Source organism: Theobroma umbraticum, unplaced genomic scaffold (assembly GCF_002168275.2).
Source record: "Theobroma umbraticum cultivar Fairchild unplaced genomic scaffold, ASM216827v3 scaffold_4.1, whole genome shotgun sequence".
NCBI lineage: Eukaryota > Viridiplantae > Streptophyta > Magnoliopsida > Malvales > Malvaceae > Theobroma > Theobroma umbraticum.
In genome coordinates, this window is record NW_018397258.1 from 4,522,861 (window position 1) to 4,541,282 (window position 18,422).

The following is an 18,422-nucleotide window of genomic DNA, read 5'->3' on the forward strand; positions in this document are numbered from 1 at the left end:
AAGCCTTTTCACCCATGCAGGGACGTAAATCTATCTTTTACTACTCATGATTCACCTCTGGTGACGTGAATCGCAGATTATTTGGATTCCTTCACCCTTTAAGGCCTGTTCATGAGAGAACCTAGCACTTCGAGAGGAGGTCCGCTTCTTTTTACCACTACTATTCTCTCGTCTCCCTCATGGAATCTCATTTCCTAGATGTTCTGTACTTGGTTTTTTCCAGTGAGAAACTTTGCCACAGATTCTGGCGAGGCTCCGTTCAATCTTCTTGTGACTCTGATCTGACAAAACCAAACTGTTGAACAACTCTTTTGAGTCATGTCCGACGAACTATTGTCGGGCTATTATTGGTAAAAACAGTAGTTATCGTCTTGCTTTCGACCATATCTTTTAAACGCCTGAACTGAAGAGGTATTGTACAAGTTATTGACAAAATATTTCCATGATTACAAAAAGTACTCATGCATATTGAGGTTAATGATTCTACAAATTAAGATTGTTAAAAATTATAAAGCTATTTGTATTTTTGTATCTAGCTTGTCTATAGCTAATATTTTCCATGAAAGTAATGGACAAAATACACCCACGTAGTTAAGTAATTTACACAAAAATATGTTTTACATTACCTTTTTCCCCCCAAATTATTGATGCATCGACCTTATCTAGTCCAGGAAGGGAAGAAGGTTGCATCCGGCAGATGCACGAAAAGACAGTGCATTAATTTCATGTCGTCTTTTGTCTGCAATAATGAAGGGAAGGGCAGTGTTTTCACAACATCCACAATCATTCACCATTTTCCTTTTTTCAAACGGATGCTTTTAGTAGCCTAAATAAGCCAGTTCATGACTCATTAGCCAAGCAGAAATGTGGTCTGAACGATTATATTTCTCCAATGTAATTTCTAAATGGATATCGCTAGTTTGACACATGTTGGTATCAATTTCCCTTAGTTATGTTGATCTGTTGCTTAATCCAAGTTCTAATTTTAAGATTATTGGGTAGTAACATTGCTAATTATCTAAAAAATCTTACCTGATGTAGATGCTCAATTTTGATTAACTATTATTTCTCTAAGTATTATCTTATAGTATGAGAATAGTGTGGAACAATATATTATAAGAAAAAATGAAAGTAATTTAAAACGAGTGGCAGGGTTCACTAAGTTATTTTCACGTTTGAAATATTTAAAAGAGTTTGATTTAATCGCTTAAATATGAAAATAGTTAAGAAAATTTCTCTTTAACCTTTTCTTGAACTATGTATGCTCTACCCTTTCTTTCTCTTTTAAGAGTACATATGATGCATTATCAAGTATCACTATCCCACTACCTAAAACTTAAGTTCATTATCCAATTAGGTGCTCTTCCCATAATCTTTGACAAGCTGTTTTTTAAAGTGTTTTTTCCATAAGCTGTTCTTCACATGATGGACATGTTTTTCCCATAATAAGCATATTCTTTCATATAGAACATGCTCTTCTAAAAGTATTCTCTTTCTATTTATTGCTCTTAAGAGAACATTCTTATTTAATATAAATATGAGAATTTAGCATTTAGGCAAGGAATCAGAAAAAGTACTTTCAAAACTCTTTTTAAGTTCTTATAAATATTATCTCTATTCAGATTTTTTTTATTCTTCGTGATCCGTTGTTTTTTTTTTATTTTTCATTATCTATCATTAAAGCATTTACATTTTAAAAATTACTTTAATTTTTTTTATATTACCTGTAATATATTTCATTTATTGTAACATGCACCTTTTACACTTAAAAAACAAAATTAGATACCTTTCATGTACCCCACGACGTTATTCAAAAAAAATAATTCCCTTTGAAATTACGCACACAAAGACAAATAAGGGACGAGAGTTGCATCTGGTCGTTGCAAGAAAAGAAAGTGCATTAATTTCACTTCGTCTTTTGTCTCCAATAATGAAGGGATGGACAGTGTTTTCACAACAACCACAATCATTCTCCATTTTCCGTTTTGGAAACGTATGCTTTTAGTAGCCTATACAAACCAATTCAAGACTCATTAGCCAAGCAGTAAATGTGCTCTGAACGATTATGTTTCTTCTTTTAAGCTGTAATTTCTAAATGGGTATTGCTAGTTTGAGACATGTTGGTATGCAATTCTCCCTTAGTTACGTTGATCTGTTGCTTAATCCAAGTGCTAATGTTAAGATTGTTAGGTAGTAGCGTCATTAATCATCTAATGTTAAGATTGTTAGATACTTTCCATGTACCCCACGGCATTTTCCAAAAAAGAAAAATAATTCCCCTTGAAATTACGCACATAAAGACGAATAAGCTCAGAACTGCCGACCTTGGGGTCTTTCAATGAATTAATCGTCAGGTCCCCAACACTTAGGTCGCGGTCACAAAATATAGTTTTCCAGCTTCGTGACCACTGGGTAGGGAACATGCTTTATTTTATACGGGTATTTCCTTTTATATATACATATACAGATAGATAGATATCTAATTCAATAAAATAGTGATGTCGGCAGTACATGATTTGCATGCATTTTGTAATCGTGTGCGTTTGAAACCATATAAAATGGAGCAATTGGATTCAGAAAATCGTTGCTACGTACTCTCAAAGATGTCCAGCAAATCTCAAGCCAAAATTCTCCTTCATTCTCTCCTAATTCTAGCACCAATCAAAGCCTTTCATGCCCAGATATCCATCTACTGGGGTCATAATGTATACGAGGGAAGCCTATCAGAAACATGTGCCACCGGTACATACAGTTACATTAGAATAGCCAGCCTTGACGAATTTGGTGGTGGTCGCTACCCTAAGCTCAACCTGGCCGGTCACTGCGACCCCACAAACGCTGGTTGTAGGAAGCTTGCCAATGAGATAAAATATTGCCAGGATCTAGGAGTCAAGGTGTTGCTCTCTATTGGAGGTGAATGCGGAAGCTACGCCTTATCTTCTAGGCGAGACGCACGTGCCCTAGCAGATTATTGATGGCGAGATTTCCTGGGTGGTAATCATAGAGGATCTAGAGGCCCCTTTGGTGATGCCATATTGGACGGTATCGATTTCAATATACGACTTGGATCAAATTTATACAATGATAATCTCGTGCGATTCCTGAAAGAAAAAGATAAAACTATGTTTTTAGCTGCAACTCCTCAGTCTGTGTATCCTGATCATTACTTGGGGGCAGCTATTGAAACAGGCCTCTGTGACATTATTTGGCTTCAATGCTTTAACGATGAACATTGTCAATATACGCCGGGGGACATAAGCAATCTTGTGAATGCCTATAATGAATGGACACGATGGTCAAATGTGGGAAGCATAGCTTTGGGTTTACCGGCAGCAGTGGGCGCAGCCCCATGGGGAGGGTATATTCCGATTGAGAATCTAACAACTCAAGTCTTTCCAGCAATACACGATTCAGCAAAATTTGGAGGCGTGATGCTTTGGTCTAGGTACTATGATAAGGTATTTGGGTACGGTGAAGCTATTAAATCATATAATGAATTGAAACAGAAACTGGTGCTGGACCTTGAATTTAGTTTGGTGTGTGTGCTCTGTATAAGAAATCTTGATTTCCATGGAACTGTAAAACTCACTTTATGTTGTACTCTTGTAGACGCTGGAGCCAATGTACTATCATGCCACGAATAATTAGAATAAAGTGTTATCCTATAATTAATCATGTGATTTCTATTTTGAATGATAAATGTACGTGCATACGCCAACTTTGTTTATACCAAATCCTGCTAGAAAATAACAAAGGAAAAGGATGTGAATAAATGGCAATAATCTTTGTCTTGTTCTTAGAAAGGCTTGGGATATAAGTAAGAATTATTGCAAAATAAAGAGATTAAAGTTAAGAAAGATAACGGCTAAAAAAAAAGGTTGAGGAATATAAATTTTAACTACTAGTGATCCTAAGACCCCCATATCCCCTACTTTTTTTTAATACTCCAATATTCAATATTTTTAATATTTACCTATAATTATAGATTTCATATAAACATGAATAGTAACAAACTAACAATCGATATAAAAAAATTGATAAAATGATAATTATAATTAAAGACGTATTCAAAAATTGACAAGATGCTAGCTTTTTTACTTCTTAAAGTTCCCTTAACTAATATCAATAATTTCCACTCAAAATATGATGGATAAATCCTTATCTTAAATTTGATGAGTTGCTAATATTTTTACCTATAAATTCAATAATTTGAATTTTCTTTTTTTAAAAGACATTTAGAGTGATTTCATTCTTTAAAGAAAGCGCTAGAGGACAACCAGGAATAACAGCAACAGGGCGTTGTCAGAGATGTTGGAAACTGGCTATACGACTTCAACTATAAAATAGGTATTTTCTTTTCTCTACAAGCAGAATTATGGGCTTAAAACTATGCTGAGATAAGGGCTCCAGGAAGGTTCTGGTGGAATCGAACTCTACTTGTTCTGCATAAGGTTTTCAATCAAAGTTGTCGTTGGATCCGCATAAAAATTATCAAGAGTACTAGGGAGTTACTTCAGTGGTCTTGGGATTGTATCATATCTCACTTTCATCATAGAGTAAATTATTGTATAGATTAGATGGCTACTTATCATGAGAATTTACTTTTAGAGTTACATATTTTGAATTTTTCTCTATATAGTATTAGTAGAATTTTATTTATAGACAATATAAGTATTTTTTGACTCAAAATGATGTAATAAGTTTTTATTATATTTATATATAAATAAAGATGTATATGTGATAGTTATATAGCCATTACAGTAGGATATATTCCCTAATATGATTTGTGCTGCGTTAATCAAGAAGAAAGCAAATAAAAACCAGCAGTGTTCCCATAGAATCATACTTTACATATATAAAACAAATCTCCCTAGCGTTACAAATATCCTAGAGCATATATCAGCGTCAATCTTGCAGCAGTTCCACAGCTCCCTAGTGTAGAAAAGAGAAAAAATCTCAGAGAGCATCTTAAAATCATTCTTTCAGCATCATCTTCCATAGTATCTATACACTATACATCCAAATCAGAAAAACCTCTGCCTTCCGAGGGGAAGAGCTGCGTGTTACAAATATACCAGAGCAGATATCAGCGTCAATCTTTCAGCAGTTCCATAGAGAAGCAGCTCTCTAGTGTACAAAAAAATATCCCAGAGCATCTCAAAGTCATCCTATCAGCATCAGCTTCCATAATATCTATACATCCAAACCAGAAAAACCTCTGCCTTCCGAGGGGAAGAGCAGCCAGCACCATTCGAGATCATGATCCACCGAACACAAAATCTAACCTTTTTTAAGTTAATCATTATTTCATTAAACTTTTTTAGCTCCTTAAAATGAATTTGTCTTTTATATTAATTAAATAAGCTTGTTGACATTAATTATTGTGTGAAACTATTCTTTTTGTGTAGATAAAGGAAATACAATTACAAGAATGTTCAACTAATTAATTAGTTAGATGTGTTTTATTCAATTTTTTTCCCAGCAAAAAAAAGAAGTGTTTTGTTGATTTTCTTCTTCTATAAGAACTTGCTAGGTTGGTCATTTACAATGTCTATTTGAAGTGCATATACTCGTTAAAAAAAGTCTTTATTTTGCATAGATGTCTTCCTTCTCGATTACTAGTAGAGTGTAAATCTATCTATTACTATTAAACAAAGGGTGGAAGAAGATCAGTTTCCTCCGTTTGTACCAACAAAGAAAGAGTAACATTCTTTTCTACCGGAAATCACAGTCGGAAAATATAATTTTAATACCCATTTGCAAACATGGCAAGATGGAGAAAAAAGAAAAAAAAAGAAATGATGAACTCAAATATAGTTTTGCTAAGGTATATGTATGTCTTTTAGTAGCGTTTGGTATGAGAGAACTGAAAATATATTCTATATAATGTGTCCAATTAAATATATTATAGTGTTTGTTTTGGAACAAATCATTTGCAATGTAAGATTATAATCCAAAACCAATGTAACCAGATTGTATCACACTCTATAATGTTGTTAAAAATATTTTAACTCTTCAATTTTGTTACTTAGTTAAAAATATTTTATAGTGTTATAATTTATTTTTTTATATAGATTTCAATAATAACTTTTTATTATTCTCAGTAACCATGATAACTATCAATAAAATTTATATTATCTTTTAAAAAATAAATTAAAATATAATATATAATATAAAAATTATATTAAAAATAAAAATAAAATATATAAAATTATAATAAAAAATAAAAATAAACTATATGATATTAAAAATATATTTAAGAGATGATATTATATAAAAATTAATAATAAAAAATATAAATAATAATGGATACAATAATAACAGTTGTATATTTTGTAAAATAATATTTTATACATATCAATATACATCAACAATTAAATATGATAATATAGTTACTATTATATATCTATTTTACAAAATATTTTTAACTCAATTAAAAAAAATTTACCACCTCAAATACATCGCACTAGATAATAGATTAATGTTTTTAATTTGTTTGCCGAACCGTAATTAAATATAGACACGCCTGGCTATCCAAAAATTGAAGAAAGTAACGCCTCTGCAGGAGAAGGACCACTGGTGGGGTCTGTCAAGGAAGAGTCGCTTTTTAATTTAAGAACTTCGGACAAAAAAATAACAATAAAAAGAACAATTTAAGTACATTCAATTAATATTTTTATTTTCATGATTTTCACGTTTTTCCTTTTTCAGAAATGCTTTAGAAAAATTTAAGCGTTCCCGTATTTCACAAACCATAAAGAGAGTCCAATTGTGCTAAAGAAGTGACAAAGTCAAAAATGTTGGAGAATGGCATTTCCATTGACAGTCACCGTCTAAAACTTCAAAGAACACACTTGTATTCGTAGCTTACTAGTTTTCACGTACAATTAAACTTTTTTCCTTCTTCCTTTTTCTTTGTGTGGTAAATTTGTTACTGATGCAATGAAGATTTACACAAGTTCTTACCTCATTTTGTATGTCATCATTAAGATTTACATATATATGATAATTACTTCTTCTTTTTTTTTTGTTTTTTTAACTTGTAATGGAGATTTATAATTGATATAATATTCAAAAAAGTTCTTAACTTATTCAAAAAATTTTAAATAATTTTTTATATTTTTATTACATTTAATCAAATTTTTTTACTTTTATTTTGACTCAAATAATTTTTTTTTATTTTTAGTTACATAAACACTTATAATTAATTGTTGATGCTGACATATCATAATTGATGATAATATAGTATACTAATATATCATAATTGATGATAACATAACATATTAATTTGATATGATAATATGATCATGTGATTTTTTCACCTTCCACATTAACCTCATGTCAGTATTATGTGAATATAAAATAATAAGTAGTATTTTAATTAATAATAATTAATAAATTATTAATTATTAAAAGCTTATTTGATATAAAATAAAAATTTGAAAATTTAATTAAATGTAATATAAATTTATTTAAAATTTTTAAAATAGTTTAAGAATTTATTTACACATTATGTCTTCATTATTTTTCATATATCATTTTAAATTTAAGAAGTTGGAGTGTAAAAAAAAAAAAGTGCGAATGCATTGATCTTTGATCAAAAAGGCATATTGGGTGTGTAGTAATTCAAGGAGTTAAAAAAAATATCTTGATTTGCTAGATAATATGTCAATGTTTTTTTCAATAAGTTAAATGAAAATTAATTATAAATATCGATGGATACATTGTAAATGGGTATTCAATCCAATTAAGTGAAACTAAAATATTTTATAAATGAGTTCAAATAAAATTTAGATAATAAAAATATTATTCATCACAAGTTGAAGTAGAATTTGGGTATAATGTTAGGATACTTACTACATAAATTCGACTATAAATATTAATTTTAACTATATATTATTTTTTATTTATAAATTTCTTATAATTAATATAATAGTTACTAAAATTCATTGATTGTTCTAAATATAATTTTAAGTTTTATTTTATTTTCTTATGAACTAATTTTAATTTATCCATTTAATTTTATTAATAATATATTTAAAAATTAATTTTAAATTTACTTTAGTATATATTTAAAAGGTATTCAGATACAAATTCTAATAACAATTCTTAAATTTAACTAGATACTTACAAAATTCATGTATTCTATCAAATAATATAAATCAGGTTAGGGTGTCTTGAAATTAACAAGTACCCTATTCATGGACATCTAAAATTAATTAATTAAAAACAGTCATGATTAAATACTACATTGAACAATTTTTTTAGGAGATCTCGCTGCAATATTTATTGTTAGCAAAGGTCATGAGACGATGCATAGGAATTGAGAGAATAGAAAATATTCTCATTGCAATAGTAGGGAATATTTACAGAGTATAAATACATAGGTTCAATGCTTAATCCAAGAAAAGGGAAAACTGTTTACAATTTACTAACTAATGATTAAATACTTTAACTAACTTTTAAAATTTTAAAACCAAACGGTGCACTTTGGCCAATTTTGAAACGGACCATCTAGGCCTCTCTATTTTCTTCTTCCCCAACATTATTGAAACGGTGCGTTGGGGTCTTCTGCCTGTAGCTGTCTTCCCAGCTCGACTATTTTGTCCAAGTCTGCCCCCTGCTTCCTGATTCTTCAGACTCAAGCTCAATATTTATTCTATTTAAAGAACCCCATATGCTATTGCGATCTGTTGGGTGTTATGTTCTATAGTCTGCTGCTTTTCCAGCGTTGTTCTTGTGTATAACAGGAAGGGGGTCTATTTTTCTGGTGTGGATTAAATCTGTTTTTGTCTTTCGTTTGTAAGCGTGAGTCGAAGTCTGGTTATGTTGCTGATAACCAAGTTCGGCCGTGTGTTCTGGTCTGTTCATGTCGCTGGCTGGGTTGCTATTTTGTCTAGCTGGTCGGCTTTGTTCCTTCTTGGTTTTATCCTAGAAATTGTGTATCAGTTTCTACTATTGAACAAAATGACTAGATTTAATTGAAGAAAAAAAAACACATTTGTTTGACACTTGGAAGCCGTACTAGGAAACATTTGCCGAGAATAATTTCTTTCATCAAACCGAATTACAGGGTGCTGTCGTAGGCTTTGTTCTGACTGTCTGATTAAAGCCATACTACACCAAAACATAACCCTTTTATCTAGGTTCATAATTAACAAAAACTAGCCCCAAACCCAACCAGAATTGAACAAGACTTAACGAAACAAGACTGTCACAAAGCAGCCACTAACACTACTGTACAAATTAAACCATCAGTCAATAGCAAACATTTGGTTGATATCAACTCTACAAAAACTCATGTCCAAGATATCACTCCAATCACATAGGTGCGAATCCAAAAATATTTTTGGATGGTGTCATGATATTTTGAAAATTTTTTTTTCGATTTAGGATCTGTTAGGAGAGTATTTAGATCAAATTCAAAATCACTTTACTTAGAAGAATATTATACAGTATTATCATTAATAGAATTTTATTGTTATTGTTTAAAATTTGAATCTTATAAGATAATTTTTTTTAAATATCTTTTCATGATTTATTTACATAAAATTTAAAACTTGTTCAAAAATATTATTCATTAGTGTAAATTAAAATATTAAAATGAAATAAAATATAATTTTATATAACAAATTATTAGATTCAATAATTAACAATATAATAATTTTTTATTTATTGATCGAAATTAAATACAATCATCCACAGACTACATAAACTTAAATATAAAAATTAAATACTCAAATAATATATATAAAATAAAAAAATCACAATTTCAAGATATTATTTGACATGTAATATTATTTTTTATTAACTAAATTATAATTATAAACTCAAATTATCAAATTAATCAAAAAAAATTTAGAAATGAAGTATTTAAAAATTTAATTAAAATTAAAAATTACTTTCAATTAAAATCTAGATGAGTTATTTTAAGAGAATAAAAACCATAGTCAATGATCGATAAGAGGAAAAAGTTGAATTTTTAAATAAAAAGAGTAACTTAGAGTTTGACCTTTTTAATTAAATTTTAAATTATAAAAAAAATTATCTTTTTTATAGTATTTAAATATTAATGTATAAATTATTTTTTGAAAAATCACTTTAATTTAAAATTTTTGACTTCACTTTTTATAATATTATAAAAAAATTAATTAATATATTAATTACGTTAATCTTAAATAAATAATATAAAAATTAAAACATATTAAGAAGTGAATGCCATCATGTGTTGTCGCTCCGTTCAACGTGGATCTACCCATAATCACACACCAAAGAGTTTTCGTATTGAGCAGCTGAATCATTAAAGAAGAAGAAAGAAACTAAAACTAAAAATCAGGTCTCTGGCCTATTAAGTCAAGTTTTGGTGTTTTTATCTGATGGGCATTTTAATTTTTTTTGTTTGAAATTTGTTAACAGCTTTAAGAGTTTTAGTTGAATGTCCATTTCTAAAAATTGAATTACCCATTAAAGAAAGTAATGCTTCTACAGGAGCAGGATCAGTGGTGGGGCGTCCCAAGGAAGAGTCACTTGTCAGATAAACAGAGAAAAAAAAAACGTGTCACTTTGCCAGCACTGATAATGTGAGTACCAAAACATCTCCTGCTGCGGCATGTGCGAACTGGCAACATATTAAAGAAGCGAGCATAAGCGATAGCGTTAACATAGTCATTTCCTGCTGCAGCAGGTGGGAACTGGCAACAAAATTAAAGAAGCGAGCATAAGCGATGGCGTTAACATTCGCATTTCCTGCTGCAGCAGGTGGGAACTGGCAACAAATTAAAGAAGCAAGTATAAGCCATAGCGTTAACATACTCATTTGATTGATTGGGTTGGAGCTGGACGTTACTTGTAGAGTGATGTTATTCTATTATAATCGTGATCGGATAATTGTAAGATATGTAATAAAAAATTTGTAATTCAGACGATATCCATTGGAATTAGAACCTAACAAAGAAGGCCAGGGACACAAATGATTATTAATTTTTTATTTACAATATATTAATTTGATATTTCTCAAACTTATATAAGATTTTGTAATTTGGTGGCACCCTTTTCTCTATTGGAATCTATTTATATTGAACTTCATTTGTTTTTTTTTTTGTATGTTATGTAATGCAAATGTGTGTGTGTATATATATATATATGTATAATAACTTTGGAGGAAAATGAAAGATGATATAAATTATTATAGTAGAACCTAGCTACTAGCTAGCAATATTTTTGTTAGTAACGTTGTATTACATATCGTAAAGGCCATTTTAAACTATTTAATTTAAGGACTTCCGCCCCAAAATAAAGGAACAATTTAAGTACATTCAATTAATATTTTTATTTTGATGATTTTCTTTTAGAAAACAAAAAAAAACTAGATTTGGTAGATAATATGTTGGTGTTTCTGTCCATAAGTTAAATAAAAATTAATTAGATGTGTCAATGGATACTTTGTAAATAGATTTTCGATTCAATTAAATAAAATTAAAATATTTTTCAATCAGGTGCGAGTAAAATTTAAATGATAAAACTATTATTCATCATTAGTTCGAGTAGTAATCTTAACATACTTACTACTTAAATCAAATTAAATAATATTTTTTAATTATATATTTTTTTTGTTTGTAAATTTTTCATAATTAATGTAATATTTACTAAAATATATTAATTATTTTAAATATATTTTAAATTTTATTTAATTTTTATAAATTAATTTTAATTTATTCCCTTAATTTTCATTAATCATATGCATAAAAGTTAATTTTAAATTTATTTTAATTGATATCTAACGAAAAATATCTAAAATTTTCAAATACAAATTCTACTAACAATTCATAACTTTAATCGAATTCTTACAAAATTCAAGTATTTTATAATAAAATGGTTACGAAGCCTTCAAATTAACAGGTAGCGTATCCGACATCCCTAAAATTAATTAATTAAAAAGGGTCCTGATTAATAAGTGAAAATTTTGTCCTAATTTATCTTTTCAATAATGAAGATGTTGAAGCGCCAAATGCATGAGTGAAAGGAGTTAGCGGTATTTACATGATGGGTCTTGTTGTCTAGGTAATTAATGTTCCTTGGGCCCTCTCTTCAAACGTCCGTTAAACCTTTCCGTTTAACTTTATTTCTGAATTGACGTTAGAAAGATTTCGCTGCTTCCTACGTACACTGCGATGTGTGCAATTATAGCTCTGTTTCATGGAGACAGTGAAATTTCAGCACAACTTACTAGGCAAGGACTAATGGCCACATATGTTAATTATTAAGAGTTCATGAAATAGCCACGTGCGTACGATATTACCTTTTAAAAAAAATATAAAGAAAAGAAAATTCATAGCTTGAATCAAATAATTTTCATTTGTCGTCATCAGCCTCCGGAATGCCTATAAGATGTAGCAAGAGTTAGCATGGTCAGATCACACCACCCCCTGAAATTTCAGACCCTCCCTTCCTATGTTTGCAAAAATGGCTAGGAAATCACAAACCATAGCTTTGCTCATCTTCCTCGTTGCTGTAGCGCTAAGCACAACCTCTTATGCCACTGTCATTTCCACCTACTGGGGTCAAAATGGTTTTGAGGGAACCCTGCAGGAAGCATGTGCCACCGGAACATATAACATCATAATGATAGCTTTCCTCAACACTTTTGGTGGCGGCCAAACCCCGTCTATGAACCTTGCCGGTCACTGTGACCCACAGAGCGGCACATGCGTCAAATTCGGAGAAGAAATAAGATATTGCCAGGAACAAAAAATCAAGGTATTGCTCTCACTTGGTGGTGCATTGGGTAATTACTATCTAACTTCTAAAGATGATGCCCAAAGTGTAGCAGATTATTTATGGAACACATTTTTGGGAGGAAGAACATCTGCTGGTCCACTAGGTGATGCCACGTTGGATGGTATTGACTTTGATATAGAAGGGGGATCGAATTTGTACTACGATGATCTTGCCCGCTTCCTAAAACAGAAAAATGAAAGCCTCTTCTTATCTGCAGCTCCTCAATGTCCATACCCTGATTATTATTTGGGGAATGCCATTGATTCCGGCCTCTTTGACGCCGTTTGGGTTCAATTTTATAATAATCCTCTATGCCAATACGGTAACGGTTACGTCGGCAACCTTTTAAACTCATGGAATCATTGGACCGCCTCGGTAAACGCAAAGTCTCTATTTTTGGGGTTACCGGCGTCTGTGAGTGCGGCTTATTCTGGAGGGTATATTCCAGTGGAGGTTCTAAATTCTCAGGTCCTGCCGGCGATAGAAGAGACAGCAAAGTATGGAGGCGTAATGCTTTGGAATCGATATTTTGATCGGCAAACTGGGTATGGTGCTTCTATCAAATATTCTACCACGGGGAATGGCTTAGTGTCATCTTCTTAATTAATAAGAGTTTAGATGATGTGGCAGGAGTTAATCCAGCTTAAATAAATGTACTCTTTAAGACGCTGGATTCCAATCCAGTTTAGTCTTTCAGAAATAATTAAATAAAATTATGTGGCAATCTTCCTTATTTTTCTTTTTGCCCTTTTTTGCTTTGTCCTTGAACGATAAATGTTGAAAACGACAGGGATTTTGTATGCGATTGCACAATTATATTGATGTCCGAGGTCCATCATTGATTGACCCAACTACACTATCGATGATTAGGGTTATGGAATTAGAAGTCCCTCGATAAATTTAATTATAGATATAATGTTAAAAAAAATATGAATTACTTTTAATCACAAAAGTACATAGAGATATATAATTATCTCAATTACAAATCTTTAACTGATTGGTCCAAGCTGATTATCAGTCTCAGTACTATTCCCTACTTATAATTTCTGGAAAAAACAGAGTCAAATATTTCAATATTCCTGGTGCATTGTCTACTCAAATAATAATAGCAACCCAAGTCACTGTTGGTGTATCATAAATTAGAGTATTTCGATTAAAATTTGAAAATTTATTTTACAAGTTTTTTACTTCTAATGGACGCAGGTGATTTCAATGACATTTTTATCTACATGAAAAGGATGGAAGGAAACATAAGGAACTGAAAAAGATAAAAAGGTTACAGACAATTGGTCAGTGACTGTGGACTTATCGATTTTAGCTATAAAAGGCTGTAGTTTACAGGGCAAAGAAGAGGGATTGATTAAGGAAAGATTGGATAGGATTTTAGTGAATATCGAATTGATGAAGAGCTTTCCTATATCTCTAGTCCTAAATTTGCCTATTATAGGGTCAAACCATTTCCCTATAGTTATTAATACATGCACACGTGATACGAAAGCCCTTGAAATGTTTTGGTTTGAGAATACGTGGGTAGAAAACATAGAATATGAGAAGGTAATAAGGCAAGAATAGGATACTCAATTTCAGGGGTCAAATGCGTTTAAATTGGTGGAAAAATTGAACAGGTGTAGACAGATTCTAATTGAATGGAGTAAAAATACATTTCCAAACAATGGGAAGCTTATAGATCCTATGCTAATTAAGGCAGACAGCTGAAATTCAAGGAAAAATGGCAATAGAATAGAGTTGCCTTGAGGCACATGGGCTTATTTAAAAATATACAGGAAATTTGGGCAAGGCAAGAGAAATATTGGCATCAAAGCTCAAGGATAATATACACCAAATGGCTGAAGTTTGGAGATCAGAATATTAAGTTTCTTCACGAGGTTACATTACAGAGAAGACAAAGGAATAAAATTTTGAGGTTAAAAGAATCGATGGCAACTGGATAAAGGAAAGAAAGTGCCATTTTGTCAAAATTTAAAACTTTCTATACTTATCCTTTTTCATCTAACAGGAATAGAGAGTGGGGCAATGCATTAGACTGCATAAATTAATTATTGAAGACATGAATAGGATGTCTGGCAGTGGTTTTGTGCTGAGATAGGTCTGTGAGGTGGTTTAACTACAGGGGAGGTGCTGTAATTTTTTGTTCAGCATGGAACTGCAGTATAATTTGGTGAGTATGACATTCCTGTCTATGTGCATAATCCTAAAAATTATGCATATTTTAAATGTGAAGGTGTGACAATTTTTCACCTGATCATTAATGATATCATATTACATCCTTCAAAAAAAATTGAATAGGGTGTTAGAAGAGAATATTTCTGAGGAAGAGGTTCTGCAGGCTGCCTTCCAGCTTGGGTCTTTAAAGGCCCCTGGGCCAGATGGATGGAATGGAGTATTTTTTTTGTCAACAATATTTGGAAGTTATAAAGATACTGTTTTTCAAGCAACACAAAGCTTTTTCCAACATGGACATATGCTGAGAGAAAGGAATAGAATATATATTGTAATGATTCCAAAGATAAGAAATCCTGCAGAAGAATTTCATTCAGGCCTACATGCTTGTGTAATTTTGCTTAAGATAATTTCAAAGGTGATGGTTAAAAGACTAAAATCATTAATGAGTGGCTTAGATACCGAAAATCAGGGGGCTTTTATTGAAGGTAGACAAATACAAGATAACATTCTGGTTGCAGGTGAGACTTTTCATCATTCGAAAATAAAGAAGAAGAAGGGAAGAAGGTATGAAAAAAGACAAAAATTGATTTGAATAAAGCATTTGATAGGGCAGAATGGGATTTCCTCGAAGCTATCTTAATTAAACTAGGGTTTGATGGCAAGTGGATAGGATGCCCGATATAATGCATCTCTACCCTTCTATATGGACTTTTAATTAATGGTAAGCCTACTGGCAGGGTTATTCCTTCATGTTTTGTCTAGAATGATTAAGGCTGCCATTGAGTCTGGGTCACTTATTGACATCAAATTTGGCAAAAACTGTCTTGTGCTATCCCATCTGTTTTTTTTTTGCAGATGATTCCTTGTTTTTTATTTCAACTAACCCTAATAATTGTCAGACGATGTTTAGCATATTGCAGGACTATTGCAGTGCTTCTAGCCAGACCGATGCTTAATTTACAAGTTATTTTAAGTTCCAATGTACCACAACATGTCAAACTGGAATTAGTGAGTCATGTGCATATTCCAAAAGCTAGAAACCCTGGAACTTACTTGGGTACACCTTCCTTTTGGCGGATGACTAAATATGAGGCAATAGGATATATAGGGGATAGAATTATTTGTAAGTTTCAAGGTTGGAAGCAAAAATTGCCATCTCAAGGGTCCAAGGAGGGCTTTGTTTGTGAGCTGTGCGAAGTTGTCTAGTGGATGGTGTGTGTATCGACTATGGCCAGGTTACTATCGTGAAGCCAGTCCTTTGTTTGTGATCTACTGAGTGTTACAAAGCTACTTGGGTCTGTGAACGTGTTTAAGTGTATTGTGTGTTACATGCCAATTCTGTGGTGGTGTCTTGATTGTATGGTATGCCCAGGTGGCTGGTCGCATACAGGCCAAGCTTGTGGTTGTGTTTCGATTATGAGTGTGTCTGGGTGTGGTGACGGTCTAAACTAGTATCCTTTTTGACTTTTGGGCCTAGAGCTTTGTTCGATTGGGTCAGGGGAAGTGCAATGTTACTTCGATGCACGTGCTAAGACGATGGTTTTAAGTTGATATGCTCTACATGTAGAAGCATAAAGGCTTTTGAAAATATGAAAATCAGAAAAATAAAAAATATATATATAAAAGCATAAGAATATGTTTACACCAATTCTAATCCTAGATTAAATTGAAAATTTGGAGATTAAGTGAGATTGAATCAAAACTTAAGAAACTAATTTAAGAAGAAATACGACATGTTAGCTATAAATATATTCCAGTATTAGTACAAAATGGAGGAAAAAAAAAAAGAAGATTGGGCAAAAAAATAGTCAAAATATCCCTCAAGTTCTTGTACTTATGAATTTTATTCAATTTAGTCCTTACACTTAAAATCGAAACAATTTAATCCTTTAATTTTAGAAATTACATCAATTTAGTCTTTCTCCCTAATGGCATCTAATTTTACAATTAAAAGATGACATCACTGACGTTAGTGATGGCATCAGCATTGACGTGTCACCTTTAATGATGTGGCATTGAGATGATGAGGCATTGAGATGATGACGTGACAATATCATGTGTCACCAAGCAATGGCGTGGCAATGCAATGTGGCACTATATGATGACATGGTAGTGCTGATGTGGCATCGACATGTTGACATATCAGTGCCACATGGCAAATCAAAAAATTTTCTAAAAAATAAATATTCTACCATATCATAGGGATTAAGGTGAATAAAAATATATAATACAAGGATTAAATTGAACTAAATTAAGATGTTGAAGGACTGAATCGAAAAAAATTATTTGAAAAATATAAATCTTCAAGTAGATTATTAATATACTTATTAATAAGTCAAATATCTAACTGTAAAAGATTTATGGTGTTAATATATATATATATATATATATTCTTACTTGATTATTTGATTATAGAATATGTAAATTAATTTATCTTTTTTCACAAAAATTAAGTTTGAATTCTCTTTTTATTAAAAAAATTAAAAAAATTTCATACCTAAAGTCAAATTTAGAAAAATAACTTGTATTACCTTAAAATAAAATAATATAAAATGACTAAATATGTTGATTTGATTACAAATTTTACAATTTACAAATATACATTTTTTGAAAATTATTCAACTCTTACCCAATTTACTTTTTATTTAAAATTGCTCAAATTAGCAAAATATATTGATTTAGTTATAACTTTCACAATTTACAACTACATATTCTTTTGAATTATTCAACTCTTACCTAATTTATCTTTTATTTAAATTTACTCAAAATTTCTTATAAAATAATTTTATTTAAATTCAAATACCAAAATCAAATTATGCTAAATTTAAATTTAAATTATTAATTTAGATATATAAAAAATTTATTAATAAAATAATATGGTACAAATATTTACAGTTATGTTTAACTTTATCAACCATAAATATAGTTTTTAATTTAAAAAATTTCAACTTAAAAAATATAACTTGAAATATTAAATAAAATGGAAACATAATAAATAAATAAATAATTGGAAGGATGAAGCTCAGATTCTATGGTTGTAATAAAAAGTTTGTTATGTTCAAATTAAGCAAATGAGAACGACGAATTACTTTTATAATCATCGCTAACTCTATATCTCTGTTCTTTATTTTTTTAAAAGAAAAAACTAAATCAACATAATTTTCTTATTTGACTTTAACTCAAGTTAAAAACTAAGTTAAATAAATTTTAAAGTTTTATACTATTATAATAGAAGAAAAAAGAATTTATTTAATTATTTTATATTATTTTATTTTAACATAATACAAGTTATTCATCTAAATTTGACTTTAGGTATGAATTTTTTTAATTTTGTTTAAAGAAGGAGAATTTAAACTTAATTTTTGTAAAAAAGATAAATTAATTTACATATTATAGAATCCAATAATCAAGTAAGAAAATATATATATTTTTTAATACCATAAATCTTTTATACTTAAATA

General features: G+C 30.4%; 2 protein-coding genes and 1 non-coding gene across 3 annotated transcripts; 2 read left to right on the forward strand and 1 right to left on the reverse strand.

The window, feature by feature from the left end:
• Positions 1 to 2,558: 2,558 nt before the first annotated feature.
• On the forward strand, positions 2,559 to 3,644 carry LOC110413318 (acidic endochitinase-like). Its single transcript, XM_089783044.1, has 2 exons — positions 2,559 to 2,963; positions 2,994 to 3,644. The coding sequence occupies exons 1-2, from the start codon at positions 2,559 to 2,561 to the stop codon at positions 3,642 to 3,644; spliced, it is 1,056 nt and encodes a 351-aa protein (XP_089639170.1).
• Positions 3,645 to 12,409: 8,765 nt separating this feature from the next.
• LOC110413504 (acidic endochitinase-like) lies at positions 12,410 to 13,510 on the forward strand. The gene has a single exon (XM_021424342.2). The coding sequence runs from the start codon at positions 12,451 to 12,453 to the stop codon at positions 13,378 to 13,380; it is 930 nt and encodes a 309-aa protein (XP_021280017.1). The 5' UTR covers positions 12,410 to 12,450; the 3' UTR covers positions 13,381 to 13,510.
• Positions 13,511 to 17,978: 4,468 nt separating this feature from the next.
• On the reverse strand, positions 17,979 to 18,071 carry LOC149527373 (small nucleolar RNA snoR8a). The gene has a single exon (XR_016351110.1). It is a non-coding gene; the product is annotated as a small nucleolar RNA snoR8a (small nucleolar RNA).
• Positions 18,072 to 18,422: the final 351 nt, after the last annotated feature.

What these genes read in the sequence shown, in the direction of transcription:
- LOC110413318 (XM_089783044.1), top strand. Translation starts at nt 2,559, where the DNA reads ATGGAGCAATTGGATTCAGAAAATCGTTGCTACGTACTCTCAAAGATG. An exon ending in GGCGAGACGCACGTGCCCTA is followed by an intron (nt 2,964 to 2,993) that starts GCAGATTATTGA and finishes GATTTCCTGGGT; the next exon opens with GGTAATCATAGAGGATCTAG.
- LOC110413504 (XM_021424342.2), top strand. Translation starts at nt 12,451, where the DNA reads ATGTTTGCAAAAATGGCTAGGAAATCACAAACCATAGCTTTGCTCATC.